Source organism: Stylophora pistillata, chromosome 5 (genome assembly GCF_964205215.1).
Source record: "Stylophora pistillata chromosome 5, jaStyPist1.2, whole genome shotgun sequence".
Classification (NCBI taxonomy): Eukaryota; Metazoa; Cnidaria; class Anthozoa; order Scleractinia; family Pocilloporidae; genus Stylophora; species Stylophora pistillata.
The window spans coordinates 18519563-18536803 of record NC_142523.1 but is presented as its reverse complement, the minus strand read 5'-3'; the positions used below and the strand labels follow the sequence as shown (position 1 = coordinate 18536803).

The 17241-nt window shown below is 38.4% G+C and overlaps 1 protein-coding gene across 8 annotated transcripts in view; it reads left to right on the top strand.

The window, feature by feature from the left end:
* The window catches only part of LOC111331019 (furin-like), an 85154-nt gene that overhangs the window by 55780 nt on the left and 12133 nt on the right, over positions 1-17241 (top strand). For 6 of the 8 annotated variants that reach the window (XR_016002144.1, XR_016002143.1, XM_088762242.1 and 3 more), the window contains 7 exons: positions 5414-5502; positions 6189-6364; positions 9454-9675; positions 10679-10779; positions 12689-12798; positions 15747-15864; positions 16510-16835. Coding sequence is in view for 5 of the 8 variants with exons in the window: in XM_088762242.1 (XP_088618368.1) it covers positions 5414-5502; positions 6189-6364; positions 9454-9675; positions 10679-10779; positions 12689-12798; positions 15747-15864; positions 16510-16835 (1142 nt within the window). In the remaining 3 variants the exon portion in view is untranslated. The remainder of the gene's footprint in view (positions 1-5413; positions 5503-6188; positions 6365-9453; positions 9676-10678; positions 10780-12688; positions 12799-15746; positions 15865-16509; positions 16836-17241) is intronic. The other 2 variants (XR_016002145.1, XM_088762245.1) reach the window with 2 other exon arrangements.

Here is a 17241-nt window from a genome sequence, read left to right as displayed (position 1 = left end):
TTTGATGAGGGTGCCTAATATAAAATTTTGCCTTTTGCTAAGAAATCGAAATCCGAGCAGCCATAATCATTTTAAATTGCTTCAAATTGGGCTGCGTAGTGAGCGTACAACAAAAAGACAAAACAGTTTAAAATGAGATACTATTATTCAAAGAAAAAAAACTTAATTGACTGAGAACAGGAAACTGGGAAAAAAACAATGACAGTTAAAACAATGTGACATCTCTGATAAACAGAACTTGCAAACCTCGCGAGATGCATATAGCTTACAAATTCCCTACAATTACCGCAGTTGCAAGCAGCATCCCTACGAGTACCACACGCGTAATAGATCGAGTCAATCAGCTCTCGTAACCTGCTACATGCTGGCTTTAATTTGTTCCGATTTTAGTTCTTGGTCACTGTTATATTACAAAACCTCATTAAATTTCCTGCTACTGGGGGTCCTGCTTGGTGTCCAGTTGACCTCAAAGCAGACCGCGGAAATGCAGACGTCGAAAACTCAGACCTTGAAAACACTGACCTAGAAAACGTAGTCTATCTATTACTCAAAAAACCTTAAGTCTCTTGGTGCTGCTCCTGTGTAAACAATTCTCTTCGTGTTTTTCCCTGGTCATGACATGCGAGACATGCGACAACATTTCCAGTGTGCATTGTCACAAATTGTCACAATAGTATTCTGAAGGTGGTTTTAGATGGTTGTAGGTGGTTGTAAGTGGTTTTAGGTCATTCCTTGTTTTAGTAATAATGGGCTTGAGTTATAACTGCAGCTTATGCAAGAGCTTTTACACTTTTAAAAGACAACATTTAACTACTTGAATCTTCTGTACGGGTTGTACTATGCTGAAAGAAGTCATTGCACTACTGCAAGCCAACAACTATCAGTTTGATCTATCGGTGCGGGTTGCAACACTGAGTGTCTGAAAGTGTTTGGAGCCAAATGAAAGAGCCATAAGGTGAAATAAGTTGTATTGTAGTTGCATTCTCCTTGCATTGTTGAGAATTCATGAGGCATATTTCAGAATGTTAAAAGTAAGAAAGAAAGTAAGAAATTCTTTGTTCAGAGAATAGATACTATCCGCACGCAACTTGACACCGATCAGCAGACTGACTCAGATCCAGAAGATGACATTTCTTCTGCTGATAAAATTGTGCCACCATTCTTTACTTTTACGATGCTATCAGTTCGAGATGTTAAACAGCTTATCCAGAACTCTACCCCTAAATCCTGCCCTCTTGACCCTATGCCGTCCACACTGGTTAGCAAATGTGAGGATCTTTTTCCAGTTCTCACAAAGATCGTTAACAACTCATTACAGTCCGGATGTTCTCCTGAAATTTGGAAAGAGGCTTTAGTTTTTCTATTTTTAAAGAAACCCGGTCTTGATGTCATCTTTGAGAACTTCCGTCCTGTGAGCAATTTGTCTTTTGTGTCTAAGCTCATTGAAAGGGCTGTTTTCAATCAGATTCATGGTCACCTTGTTTGTAATAACTTATACCCAGTTGCGCAGTCGGCTTCTAGAAGAAATCACAGCACTGAAACAGCACTTTTGAAAGTAATGAACGATATTCTGTTAAATATGAACAAACAGCACGTGACTATCGTTGTACTGCTTGATCTCAAGGCTGCTTTCGATACCGTTGATCATAGCATTCTCCTTAACAGATTATCGTCCAAACTTGGTTCGAATGGCACGGCTCTTGCCTGGTTTCGATCTTATTGTCTGGCCGTTCCCAGCGAGTGTCTGTTCGGGTAGCTGTATCTGATAAGTTCGACCTGCGATATGGTGTTCGTCAAGGCTCGTGTCTCGGCCCACTTCTCTTTACAGTTTATGCAAGCGCACTGTTTGATGTCGTGGAGAAGTACCCCCCAACTGTCCATTGTTATGCCGATGACTCTCAGTTATATATCTCGTTTAGTCCCACGGCGCACTCTGGCCAGGCTGATGCAGTCTCTTCTATCGAACATTGCATTCAGGACATCGGGCAGAGGATGTCTCAAGACAGGTTGCTCATGAATGATGCCAAAACGGAACTTCTTTTGATCGGCACCAGACAGCAACTTGCTAAAATCACAATTGATGGCATAATTGTTGGACACTGTCATTACTCCACAATCTCCCGTTCGGAATCTGGGTATGTGGTTAGATTCTAACCTATCAATGGGTGATCACATAACGAAAACAAGCTCTGCAGCATTCTATTATTTGTATAATATCAGGAGGATAAGGAAGTACCTTAGCAAAAAATGTACTGAAACTCTGATACATGCTTTTATTTCTAGCCCCCTTGACTATTGTAATAGCCTCTTATACGGCTTACCAGCGTATCAGATTCAAAAACTGCAAAGAGTCCAGAACTCTGCCGCACGTCTTGTATTTGAAGAAAGTAAATTTTGTCATATTACACCATTACTGAGAGCCCTACACTGGTTACCCGTAGCATATCGAATTGTTTTTAAAATTTCATTGTTAACTTTTAAGGCCATTCATAAACTTGCTCCGACTTACATTTCCTATCTTTTATCTCTGAAAGACACAGGGGGTAGGTACTATCTTAGATCAAATGACGGCAAACTTCTTAACATTCCACCATGTAAGTCTCTTTTCACGCTTGGTGATCGATCTCTTTATATGGCTGCTCCTAAATTATTGGAACGATCTTCCCCTTTTTATTAGAAATAGATCTTCACTTAATGCTGTCAAGAGGGCTCGTAAAACTCATTTTTTCCAGAAGGCGTTTCCCAGCTAATTTATTGTTTTTATTCTTTTCATAAAGAAGGATTTGTAAGTAGGACTTTAAAGATTGATTAGTTATTGTAAATAAGATTTTTTGTTAATTGGAATATGTTTAGGATTTTAAGATTTTGTTGGGTCAATGCAATGCGCAGATGAAAATTTTTTTCTTTGGATTGATATTTGCGCAATACAAATCAATAAATATTATATTATTATATTTACGCAAGATCAGGTCCTTTGGAAAGTTGTAGAAAGAAACAAGCCTTCCGTTGACATCTAAATAGCCAGTTTGCGTGCATTTCGGCACACAGCAGTACGTTGGCATGATGAAAAAGCTCTATATGATCCTATATGGACAGACTCGATGTTGATGCCTCGATTAGCTTCGCTATATTGCAGGTAGTCTTAATTCATAAGTTAAATTGTGATTATAAATAAAAAAAATGTTGTTGTTGTTGTTGTTGTTGATGGTATGTATACTGACTAGCCTCGTTTTCGATTATTTTCACCACCAGTCCATCCGCGCGAGCCGAGCTGTCCGCCATTTTTCGAATCGGTGTTATGATAGTAGAGAGATTAAGCACCACGTATTTTTTTCCCGCGAACGGCGTAGAGGGTCACGTGACCTGACATTTCCCACGTTTGCCGTTTCTACTCGAGGAGGACATTTTTCCCGTTTGTAGGGAACGCGAAAACGCGAGTATTTGCAGCCCGTTTTTACCGACTATTTCTACATTTTGATCGCTTGCTTTTATAGCTAAGCTTCGTTTATCATCTTACTTCTATATGAACTGCTTGTAAAGCTAATTGAGTTGAAATTCAAGCACAAAATACATTACTTCTTTGTATCCATTATTTCGAGTCGCAGTGAATGATGACCTAGTTCCCAGTTCTGCCGTGTCGTCGGGAAGCTTAAACAGACGAACATCGCGAACGGAACGGCAAACGACAAACGTCTAGCTGACGTTCAGTGTTCGCCGTTTTCGCGGTGCTTAATCTAACGTAGTTTCTGGTTGTTTTACGGATTGTAGTCTTTTGAACAGTCGTAATTCGACTTAGCAGAAATTTTACGTTAAGGATTCAACTGTACTTTGGAAGTTTTTTGACCAGCTTACACCTTAATCAATTGCCAGTGTGAACATTCAACTTTACCTTGGGATTAAGGGTGGTAAGGTTTTCTTCAAACTCTTTGTATTTTGTACTTCATGCAAAGACTTTGCACCCGCCCACGAAATTCCAGGCGTTGGTCACTCCGAGTACGATCTGGCAGTCCATGGTTTTCGTATATTTTGTTTAGTTCCCGAGCTACACTCTAACTTGACATCTTCGTCATATGCGCGAGCCATAGATAATAAGTAAACGCATCCATGACAGAAAGAATGTACTTCTAGGTCTTCCCGGTAAACCCGAGTGGCTGCTTAAGTCAATCAAAGGAATATGGTGTTGAGATTTTTATGTTCTGACAGGCTGTGGTACACCTTTGTTTTGTAAGTAGTGGGTTGTGACCACCATGTTTAACATTGCTTGACGGGACTTTCCTTGTCCCTTCCTTCGTTAAGTCCTTTATAACTGTCCTCTGATCCGTGCTGTAGGTTTTTGTAACCTGCCGAATTGGTTTCTTTGAATTTTCTCGAAACAATTCCAGAAACATTCGACTTCTTTCCTTGCATTGAAATATCGCGTGAGGCTTACCTAAGGTCTGAGGGTAGAAAGTTCCTTCCTCCTCCAGAACTGAATCACAGCAACTCTCCTGAGAGCTCGGCCACTTACACAAATAAAGTTATCTTTAGATGAGAATTAACATCGTCTCATACGTATCGTCACCTACAGTGTGCAAAAAGTATCGAGCCCTTTTTTTCTTTCTCTCCACCCTCTTCCTGTTTTTTACAACAGAAAAATTATCTTCACTTTGGGCTCCTCAAACTTCCTTTAACAGAAAGAAAGGTGATAAGTCTCGTGGTGCGAGCCATTGAGAATTTAATTATGTTTAAGTAGAAGTCAAGTCATGATTTCTGGGTCAAGGCCATCAAACTCCTGCTTGACTTAGACCAGAAAGTTTGGCCTCAACGTTCTAACTCGTGCCAATACCATTTTTTCTTCGTTTATCTGTTTTTTTGAGTCAAAATTACGATTATTGCAATTTTTGTTTTTGCAAATTTTGCAATAGGAGGATCATTGCAAAATGTCAGAGCCCTTGTTACAAAATACGTAGGTCATCTTCAGTAGTACAAAATGCTGCAATAGTTATTGCAAGGTTCATGAATTTTTACAAAATGCCAGAACCATATTTCAAAATGCGTCATTATTGCAAAATGCTGCAGAATAACAATTTTCCAAGCTTTCGCGAATCCTCAGCATGGAAGATGATTATCGATCATTGCTTGGAGGCTTGTTTTTTAATTTTTACAGTAAGTTGAGGTCACATTGGAAACTAAGATACCAGTGGTAGTAATGTTTGCAAGGTTTCCTGAGTTGTCTCCTTTCTCAGACTTCCAGCCTTTTTGCTCTATCGTCTTCAGGGCAGGAGGGTTTAGCACATCCAAGGCCAACTTCAGTCATTAAGCACGAATATCCAGCTCAATTAGTGATGGGTAAAGATCTAAAAGCAGAGATAATACACAGCCGTTTATATTTATTTGATTGTTATCTAAAGTGAACAATTTTTCTCTTAACCAGCCATGGTAACAGTTGTGCAGGTATTATTGCAGCAGTGGCAAATAATTCTTTCTGTGGCATTGGAATAGCTTATTCTGCAAGAATTGCTGGTGAGTTTTATAATGACTTTCATCTATATCGTTAAGCTGAACTAGGATCTATCCATTAATGTGTTAGTCGGCCGGGAGAAAGTGTTCCAGAGGTTGGAATATGGGTTAACCAATTTATTCGTTGCTCCTTATTCGTTATTCGTTACGGTGGCCAATTTACAATTTCATCTTAGTTGATGTAACCAAATTACAGTTTTGATGAAACTTGTTGCGAAGATTGATTTTGGTAAAATATTTCAGGGGCCTCATTTTATGCGTCCAGATAATGAAAAATCATATTAGCACTGGATTAAGATAAACAAAATAAGCATATTCACTTATTTATTTCTCCCACTTTTTGACTCCATCGCTGAAATTGTCCAAAGATTTGAAACTTTGGAAGTCAGCTCCATGCAATTTGTTTTATGCAATATTAATGTGGGAAATCCCAAGGTAGCCACTTAGGTAGCCAATTAGAACACAGGATTAGCCTCGTATTGCCCACAGGTGCTGTGAGCTGTATGATTTAAGGACTGTTACTTTCTGCTACACATGCTACATACATACTAAATACATATTACCACTTCATACACAGTTGGTTACCCCGCAGTACAATACAACAACACCAGACTCGAAATGCAGACATTGATGACGCCCTGGTAACGTGAAATCTTCAGTTTATTTTTTTTTTCTGCTCTATGTTCCAGGTATTAGGATTTTGGGTAAAAACGCACTCACTGATAACTTAAAAGCAAAGGGCATCAGTTTTAAGCCGGATTATGTGGACATATATTCCAATAGTTGGGGCCCTTCAGATAGTGGGTTTGAAATCGGAGAAGCTGGTGTGGTTACTGAAGAAGCCCTTAAGCAAGGTGCAGTCAAGGTAGGACATCATTGTTTTAAATTTGTGGAGTCAGTTGCAAATTGACCGTGATATTCATTGTGTAATATTTATCACTCCCTGTAAGGGGTTTATGTTAACAATAACATCTGTTTTGCATGAAATGATGCTTGCATGTTTGTCTGTGGAGATGATCTCCCAGATGCCAACAGTTTTCCAAAAAGACTTGTAAGCTTTGAGGAACAAATAATATCTAACAACAAACATACAGTCAAGCCTTCTTCTGAGTCAAAGGGAGGCTACCATGTTTTTTACTGTGCAAAATATTTCTGAAGCGGGCTAGACTGAATGATTTCACAGTATTGCTCTAAATGTTTAACGTATGGGATGTTTCCTTGGTGGGGTTCTCTTGTTTGATTCATGAACAGTTTGATAGTTTCAGGAATATCACCCCTAGAATGTCTTTGGATGTTACCCAGTTTTTGTTAGGACGTTTAGACCAGCGCGAAAACATGTGAAGATTTAGGGCGAGCAGTGTTTTATGTGTATGAGGTGCATCAAGCGAGAATGCGTGAAAATTAACCTTAAGAAGTTGACCTCCAATACTTGCCTATATCACAAATAGTAATGGTATCTATTAACTGCATAATTGTATAGTGCTGAAATTCGTTTCCTGGCCTAAGCGCTTTCTATTAAGATGACAATTAAAGTTCCTAAATGATCATAATTGTAAATGAAAGCTAAACATTAACAATATGTGTTTAAAAAAAATGAATAAATACTTCGTGAAAAGTCTGTACATTTAACAAGTAAAGAAGCCTTGAATATGCTCTGTTCTGCTGTAAAGTACATAGGAAGCAACTAGAGCACAAAAGGAGTGGAAACACACGACATAGTAAATTGTTTCTCTTTACTTCCTGAGTAAAATGAAAGTGAAATGTTTTGTGAAATCCGACTAAACTGTGGCTCGTGAAAACCCATAAGCTTTTTTAACATAGCAATTGAAAAACAAACTGTTCAAGGCCCTGTGGTTTATAAAATAACAACAGCCAAATTCACAGGAACATGAAGTGACAGCGTCAGTAAAATTCGGCTGCTGTGACTGTTGTGGCTTTCCACTTAACACATCGGAGAGGATATCAGAGCAAATTCTTATTTGTTCACTCAAAGGACAGGCGATGTAATTTCTGAGGCTTTACCAAAGATCGCCATGATGAGCTAGCCACGATGGAGCACAGCATGATCACACTCTCTCTGAAACCATGATTTGTATACATTTTAAGAGTTATACCAGTTTGGTTATATTTTCACTACTCCTGTTTTGTTCTGAAGCAACATATACTACACGAGTGTTTCCTGTGGTTGAGTTTTATTACCACTTAAGCTTATGACAATCTAACTGTGTGGAAACCTTGAAAACTTAGACGGTCCATTTTGTTTTCTATCAGCTGATTTTTGTCTCTGCCCACGTTATAATTTCAACAATTGCGACGTTTGACATGTTCGCAAACCTTTGTTTGGTTCTTCTGTTCTTACTTGTCGGTTTGCTGGTTCCAAAATTTACATTCTATCTCTGGTAATTTGTGCTGTGAGCTACAAGCTGTTTTGTATCAATTAAAGCCAAGAGCTTGTTTCTATATTTGTTCTACAGATCATGCGAGACTTGTGTGTATCCAAAATTTTGGTTTAAATTGTATTTACGCACAAGTCGGTAGTGGCAGAAATCACACAAGTGAGCACAGTGATCAACTGAGATTTCTGTTACAAGCCGATGAGTCTGAAAATACCAAATGGACAGACTTTCCATGATGCATTAAGTTTATTCAGTTATAAACATTTGGAGATTCAATTCTTATTTAATGCTAATTTATTGTTTAACAGATTCAAGTTAAAGGCTCATAAATAAATCAAGATGTGTACCATATAAATTTCCCTGCTGATAGAAATAATGCAAAACTACCAACACCATGTGCAAAATACTAAAATACCTCTTAATATTTGAAACAAAGCATCTTTAGTATCTTTTTTTAACTTCAAGGAGACTTTTCCGCTCTTTTGTGTTCTTATTCTAATATTGTAAATTTGTGTAACAATAGGACCACGCGCTCGATAGTACTTAAGCAAGTACGTTGTAAAACTTTGTTCCTTACATTTTTGATTACATCCTCGAATTCATTTAGTGATTACTAAGTTGACGACGCTAGAGGTCATGTCGTTTGTAGGCCTGACCTGGAATAAAAGTTACTGTAGAACCAAATGCTGTCTCCCCATTGACGTCCGTAAAAGCTCGCTTGAAGTAGATCGCCGTGTATGAGGAAATCGTGACGAGTTTCCGTTCTCGCTGCCGAGTCGTCTCTACCAAGCTAGTTTCCCCCATTGTTGTTGTGCCTTCCGTGAGAGTTTAGTTTGTTTGCGAAAACGTATCGTCACATTCGACCAGCTTGTGAATGACAATTTATTTCGTGTCATTTCAGTATGTAAATCTCATGATGTCTATAATGAAAAGAAATGCATATGAATTTAATTTTAATTTGTAATAAATGTGTTTCAGGTCATCATGACCTCATTGTTGAAATTTTAATTTAGGAGGTTCTAGGTAATTTCAATTTTAAAATGTACTACAACAAGGTTACTTGTTGTGTGTTAAGTAAATGGTAGGACAGTAGAGGGATTCTAGAAGTACCGTGCAAAAGTAATGCAGACGATAATTACCGATTAGAGCATTAATCGAGACATGTTAGCAATATTTGTGTGATATTTCAGTTGGGACGATGTACAGGCAGTATATCGCAGGGCTATTGTTGTAACAGCCGCGATATATCGCCGATGATGAGCACCTCGCAAATTATCCTTTTCCCTAAGTGATATATCATTTAATCCAAACGATTTATCACTACAGCTCAACGATATATTATTTTGGCTTCCTCGATATATCTTTTACATCCAACAACATATCACTACCACCCAGTAACATCATTTACCCTTAGCGATTGCGTTAACGAAAAATATATATGGCACTTCACTTGCATACTCTTAACGTGAAAGCTAACGGCAATAAATGCTAGGTGTAGCTTTATAGTCGAGTTTTGTGTACAGATGATGTTTAATAGTGGGGTTATGCTTTAATACAGGGTCGAAAAGGACTTGGTTCAATATTTGTGTTTGCTGCTGGAAATGGAGGATATAATAAGGACAATTGCGCCTTCAATGGTCTCGTGAATAGCATCTATACCATTGCTATAGCAGGTGTAAAGAAAGATGGCTCATTGCCAGGATATGGCGAAAAATGTCCTGGAATTTTAGCTGTTACATTCAGCAAAGCACTGTTTTCCATTTTAGACAACGCCAAGCTGGTAAGTTCAGTTGCAGGGAAACCAGATGGTTCGTCTCATTTTAGTGCACTACTGGTTCTTTCACTTGTTCACTTTGACTCTGGGCTTGAAACGATAAACAAATAGTTAATTGCTTGGTTGATGGACATATGTTTGAATTGAAGTTTTTTTATCTGTCTGAAGGTGAATACAGAAAGGGGGCTAGCTTATTGTATTTGGGAAACGAAACGAAATAAAAATGTGCAATTTGCGAAATAGAAATCCGTAAAAGAATTGTGAACATGGTTGAAACTCAAGAAAATCAAAGAGCTTGAGTTCGTTCCATTTTCCCCAGCATACGTAATATCTTATCTAGAAACATGTTTCAACATTTTCTACGTGTATATTTGGTCAGGAAAATGACTTGTCACGCATTTGAATTATTCATCGACAACGTACACTGCGTACACCTTATATACATTCATTCAGCTACAGTGTTGCTAATATTTTCAATTACATTTGCTCTTTACGGTGCAACTCTTCTTTCACATAGGCGACGCGATGATTTATTCACGAATGTAGTGGAGATTTCACAAAGAACACTTCGCAGATTTTCATTTATCACTTTCACTAGTGGTTGTTTGATTTGGTAGACTTTGTATGCAATCCACACTTGTAGTGAACTGGCCAATTCATTCTGGCCGGCCTCTGGAGTTTTCTGCTGAGATTCTCGTTCCCAAACCATTAAAACATTTCTACTTTGCAAAGTACAGATTTCTACTTCGCAAATTACAGATTCCTTTTTATCTCACAAATCATTAACAGATTTCTGTTTCACAAATTACAGATAACTACTTCGTTTCAATTCGAAAATTACATGTCCACAAGGGACCAAACAAAGCCACGGAAATGTAGGAAAGAAAAGTAACGAAACAGAGACAAACAGAAGGCATTGGGAAAGAAGTAATTGGGAGTCACTGAAGGTCTGCTGTAATTGCAGCTTCTTTAAGTTTAAGGGTAACAAGGATTTCATCTCCTTCCTCAGATAACGGCAGACGAAAAAGGGAAATGTACAGAACACTTTAGTGGTAGTTCAGCAGCAGCAGCAATGGCGTCAGGACTGATTGCGTTAGCTGTCGAGGCAAAGTAGGGTGTCAATTACGATTTCATTTAATTAGTATATGATATAACAATGGCACATGCATGTGCAATTGAATAGGGGCTGGGTTCCATCAGCATTTTAGAAAGAATTTCCTTCAATCTTGGTTTGTTAAAAACACAAAAACAAAACAAAATCTCCATAGTTTAATCATACAGAAGCAAAGTTTGACTTGCCTTTAAATCTGGAATTAATTTTTAGGTCAATTCCATTTTCTCTTACTGTATGGTGAAATAGTTGTGAACCTTTTCATGCCTTAAGACCTTTGGATAATTGGCTCCAGCTTGAAATCATGTTGGGCATTTTAGAACTTAAAGAGCAAGTAAACTTATCCATTTGACTCTTGTGTTCCGGACATCATTAAAAGGATTTCATTTTTGACTTTCCCACCATACTTTGTGCTCTATTCCTGAGGCATTTGAAGTGACATCCTTTCAATTTGGTGCTGTGAGAGTTGTATCATCTTAAGGATATGGTAAACCTTCACAAGTTTCCGTATTAAAGGGACACGGTCACGGTCTGCGCATGCTCGTGTGGCCGATCGAAACTTGAAAAAGTCATCTTGACTTTTTCAAGTAGCATTCACAAATTCAAAATGGCGTCTAGCGGAGGATCCGGACATGGCGGAAAACGCATTAACTCAGGGCGGAAAACGCATTAACTCAGGGCGGAAACGAAAGGTTGAAGACAAAGGGGAATACAAGAAAGCGTGGCTGAGGAACCATAAGCGTATTTATGTGGAAGAAAAGACATTTAAGTTGTGGCTGCAGGAAAAATTTGATGCAGGTTATGAGTCATTCAGCGACAGCGATTTTACTGATAGGAAAATAAAATAATGCCAGATATCACAGACATTTGTAGCATTTGCGAGGCAGATGTTTATTGTACTACACATTATAACTGGAATACAGGTAAGCCTCGGGCGAACTCTACGGCTTTCATGAATATAGGCAGATGACGACTGCTTGTTCGAATCCTGAAGAAAGAGAATACACAAATTATTTAGTATGCTTTTTGGACATTCGAGGCACAAAAGAAGTGAATGTATACAACTTTATATGCGTGTTTTCAACTTTATATGCATACCCTGTTTCTGCAAGGTTTATTGCTTGTTCCACATCTACGTCTACACAGCACGTTTCTCCCTTTGCACGGGCACCCACGAGAACTATTTTCTTTGCGCTTCGTCGTACAAGCACTTTTACATTTACAAAAGATCACCGAAGGTTCCTCAGTAAAAGAAATTCACTTTCATGAGCATTTGCTTTGGATAAACTTGATTTAAATGCAAAACATATGCAGAATTCTTCAACTCACTGATATTTCCATGATGGCCGTCGAGCGTGACAAGTCTCGGAGAGAGTGTATGCTGCTGCGCAGGTCAGCCCGTGACAGTGTCCCTTAAAAGTGTGACCAAAATGTGTTACGTTGTTGGCCATTGCCAGAGATCGATTTTGTCAAACAGAATTTCCCATACATTTTTTTTTCAAGCCAGTCTGTTTTAGTTTTCATACCTTATTAATTCATTGAAAGAAGAAAAAACAAATTAGTTTCTTCTTTTATCACCAAAGTTTTGCCTTTTAGAGATAACATGCTACCAGTGCTTAATCTGACATGACAAAAAAAAATTAAAAAGAATGGCCTTTGAAGGTTTGACTGCATCCTTAAATTTTTATAAATTCCTTACTTGTAACTCAGAAATTAAATTTTATACCTCGCCCAAAGCACAAAGGCTAATCAGAGCAATGGTACACTACACAAGCAGTCAAATACAACTCAAAGTAATTACTTGAAACCGGTCTTTAGTTCTGGAAAATGGTAGCCGTAAGTGACTACCGGTCTGAGTTTTTTAACGCATTATTTGAGGAATTTTATGCATTGTTTGTTTTAACCTAGTAAAAACCTTACGTGGCGGGATGTACAACATATCATTATACACAGCTCAAAAGCAGATACCAAGTTTCTTAAAGCAAAGGATTTTATGAGAAATGGTGCAAATCTGACAGGTAACATTATAGTATGAAAATGATGAGAAAGCAGTATTTGAGAAGGATGTGTACATTTTTCAGAGTAATTTTGGGAAGAGAATCACACAGTATGAAAATAAAAAACAAAAAAGATACTCACGTAACCTCCTTTCTTACAAGAGGTGTATGTGCACACCAAAAGTTTGTTATGGATATTGGTCACAAGGAAATTCTATTTCAATGTTCAGAACATTGCAACCTGCATTTCACGTAAGGCCTAGCAAACTTAGGCACAGTTTATACGTCGCGCTACAGTCGAATTTAATTCAGACGAGTTTAATTCCATTAAATTCGTCGTTCCGTTGACGTAAATCGTGGCGTGGTTTTACGCGTCGAAATCGATACCGTCGGATTTAATTCTCTTCCCAAATGCAGTGCCTCTGGTCAGAGGTGTCATTTTGAAACACATAAAGAAAACGTATGCATTTCATTCGACGCGACGCTAGTGCGACGTTAAAAAAGAGAAGACGCATTATCGATATTTTATCCGTCTTACCAAGACGGATAAAACGTCAAGGACGAATTTAATTCGTTTTAGTAGTCGCGCCATCGTCGAATTTAATTGCTTGTGGGACCTTGGATTAAATTCGTCTAAATTAAATTCGACTGTAGCGCGACGTATAAACTAGGCCTTAGCCTTGTAGAGTTTTTTTAATAACTCTTTGTTAGCGTAAAGAAAGGTATGTTACTCGCACCTATCAGATGGCAGCATTTGGGTATGTATCACGCACCAATCAGATTACCGTATTAGGTTATTGTCTCGCACTAATCAGATTGCCGCATTAGGGTACGTATCACGTACCAATCAAATCTACTCACTTTCTGCAACGATTGGTTGCAAAAATTGCATAAGTATGTGCAAATTACCCATATTTTGTTAGGTCAGCAGCCATTGATAATGGGAATTACATTTTCCAAATTCTAAAGCATTTGATTCTGCGAATGGCCCACTTTACATGTATGCGTAGTGCTGCAATCCATCTCGTTTCTGTTTCCTCCTCCAATGACAAATGGTCATTCTCCAAAAGAAATGGTGGGATATTAAGTGAAACATTCTTTGGTAGCACATCCTCAATGTCAAATCCCTTATTCCCCATAATCATGCTGTCACCCCTCTTCAAGTACAGAAAGTATTCCACAATCTTTAGTAGCCTCCTTATCACTTGTTCCTCCTGAATATAGATCAGAACTAAATGTAATCATTCCAGATGGTGCAATGTCTACTAATCCTTTAGCAGTGTTGTGGTGTTTGTAATTGGAGTAGGTCTTGCTCTGTGATTTTAGAAAGCTTGACGTTTCTATAAACAGTTCGGTGCAGTCTATTATAACTCTAGATTGAGGGTAGGAATCCTTAAAGCTCTGAGTCATTGTCTCATTCACAACTGTCCTTGTGGGCCATATTGGATGACTTCTAAATCTTGTGTGTAAGAAATCATGCCATGTCGGGGACAATTTGCAGAGAGATATTCTGACGCGTAGTTGTAGAATAATATAAACGCGTCAATAAAGATCATCTCATGATTGTTGACAACCTCGGACCCGACAACCGCCAAGTACAAACATTTCCACCATTTGTGATATTTTGTGTTGTCTTGAATTATCTACGCCTACGGTAAAAATTTAACAAAAGAAAAACTTGAATTAACAACTGATCGGGGTAGAAGGAAAAACCTGATACTTACATTTTCTGTGCAATTACCGGTAACTGTAGGGAAAAAACAAAAAAACTGCAACAAGCATAGCATTTACGGTCCCCGACACGAAACTACTCTTAAACCACAGCCATGTGCTATCTAATCAATACCAGTTCGCAATTCGTTCATTCGGCCGCTAGTCGGCCAAAACATGCCAAGTTATACAGCTTCTAGAAACACGGGATGGAGAAATTCCAACTCTACATGCTAAATCTTCCTCTAGTAAACCACATCTTACCCTTGCAAGAACCTTAAAAAATTCTTGTTCTGCGGCAAGAGTCCTTTTTCTTCTCCGTTTTCTCTGATCATAGATTGTTAGTCTCTCTGAGTTGGTGTTAGTCATAATAAATCGGAGTTTCTACTACAGGACCAAAAGATTCAAAAATACTTCTAAAGACTGTAGTCTCCAAGTCCAGTATAAAATTTCAAAAGATGAGCATCTTTAAATCTTTCAATTGCAAATGATTTCTTGAAGACTTTGTTGTCTAGATCCTTAATTGCTTTCTAATTCCACTATTCGTAAGCTTAATTCTTTTTTTTTCCTTGCAATCTTCATGTTCATTTACTTCTGAGGTGTAGTCAACACTACTGCTTTAATTGAAGTGAAGTTCAGTCATTTCGAGATCAATTCTTTTACAGCCAGCTCGAGACAAATCCGTATTTAGGTGAAAAGTTGCACGATTCCTTGCACTTTGAGTCGGACGGGGTTTTTGGTACAATATTTGGAATATTATTGTCGTATGTTTTAGCGCCACCAGGAAGATGGGCTGAACAAACACGATGATGAGGGCTCGGTTTAAAGTTTTTTCGACTTACCAAGAGAATCTGTTTCTTTCTTAATTGCTGTTTTTCTTTACTTTGACCTTGGGGAAATCTATAGAAGTGTAAATCTTTATTTTTCTTGTTGTTGTTGTAGCATCCTGGAACACAGCAAGTGTACCCGCCTCGTGTCTTTAGGTTTTGTCCCGTAAAACCATCTGATGGCGGTGTTTTATCTTCAACATTGTTCGTATAATCTGGAGGTGGCTCATTTGGCTCTTTCTGAACCGTTCTAAAGCTCTTAGGAGAGCCAGGTTCTGAAGAGACATCGGTAAAAGAATTCAACGACGAACTTCGCGGGAAATTGTCCGATATTTCGTCAGTTTTGATAGCACTCTAACCAAAATGCATTGGGCACTCCAGTATGCTAATTTTATAGAGGGAGTCGAGAATTGATTCTTATTTTATTTGCAGCAAGTAACTCTGTGGGATTTGGCCTAATGGATGCTCATGGCTTAGTTTCCTTAGCAGTTAACTGGACGACAGTGCCTCCGCAACTAAACTGCACAGTGTCTCGAATTTCTGTGAATAGGTTTGTAAATGGATATAGGGTGGATGAAATGATAATACAAACAAGGCCGCTTGTCAATATTCATCTGAACAATGTAGATCCATGAATACCAGTGGTAATATCTACTTCTTAAATGACCTTTTCTTTCTTAACTACCATGCAGCTTCCAAGTTTCATCCAAAAACCCTGACAGTATCGTTCCCACCGAACCAAGCAGTGGCATTATGAATTTTTCTAAATATAATTATATTGTGAATTTAATCTCTGCTTGCCAGGAAATGCTGGACTTCAGATCTGAGACTCAATTCATAGTTTGAGATCACTTTATTTGTGAGAAAGCGTTAAGTCTCGATGATAAACCTTCAGTTACGGCACATCTATTTCTACAAAAAATTTTCACTCCTCTTGTAAGCGAGTACCTTTTAATATTAAGACCATCGCGGCCTTAAGTCCCCACCCTTACCCAGTTTTGTCTCTTTCCAGAACAATGATATTCACGATCCTGTCTCATGTAGTACTGTTGAAAGTAGAAAATCTGGTCCAAACATGTGGAGAAGACCTAAAACTGATCAAGGGCACAAGCTACTCAAACCTCAAGCCCACGTCTTACCAGATTTTAGGTTTTTTAAATGTGAAGAATTTAACTTTAACCAACAATTTATCTAGGTTGATTCCTTCGAATGGAACTCTTAAGGTTACTGCCTCTTTGACTGACCTCAGTCATGTATGCAGAGGAAGCCAGATAAACTTTTTGGAACATGTGCAGGTTCGAGTAAGTCTAAACTACACTTTAAGAGGGTACCTGGAGATGAGCCTCACCTCTCCACAGGGGTCAACTTCTCTTCTTCTTCAGAGTCGTACCAAAGATAATTCGCCATATGAAACGTACTTGACTAACTGGACCATTTTGACTCTGCATCATTGGGGTGAAAACCCCTTGGGAACTTGGGAACTTGCGCTGAAGAATTCACGGCCGGATCAAGAAAGTGAAGGTAGTTATTACAAAAGATTGCATTGCCTTGATTTCATGACTTTGTGTCATGTCTAACTCAGAGGCTTTCTGTAATGAAACAAAACGAAATGAAAATCTGTAATTTGCAAAATAAGAATATGTAAAAAAAAAAAAAAAAAAAAAGTCGTAAACATGCCAAACCTCAGGAAAATCAAAGGGCTTGGGTTAGTTCTATTTTTCCCAGCAAACGCGATATTTTATCTGGAAACATGATGCGACATTTCCAGATATGATTTCGGTCAGGCAAGTCTCATGTCACCCATTCGAATTATTCACCGGCAACGCATGCTGCCTACACCTCATATACAGTATAGCTACAGCGCCTGCTAATATTTCAAATTACATTTGCTATTTATGGCTCAATGGCGCAACTCTTCTTTCACATA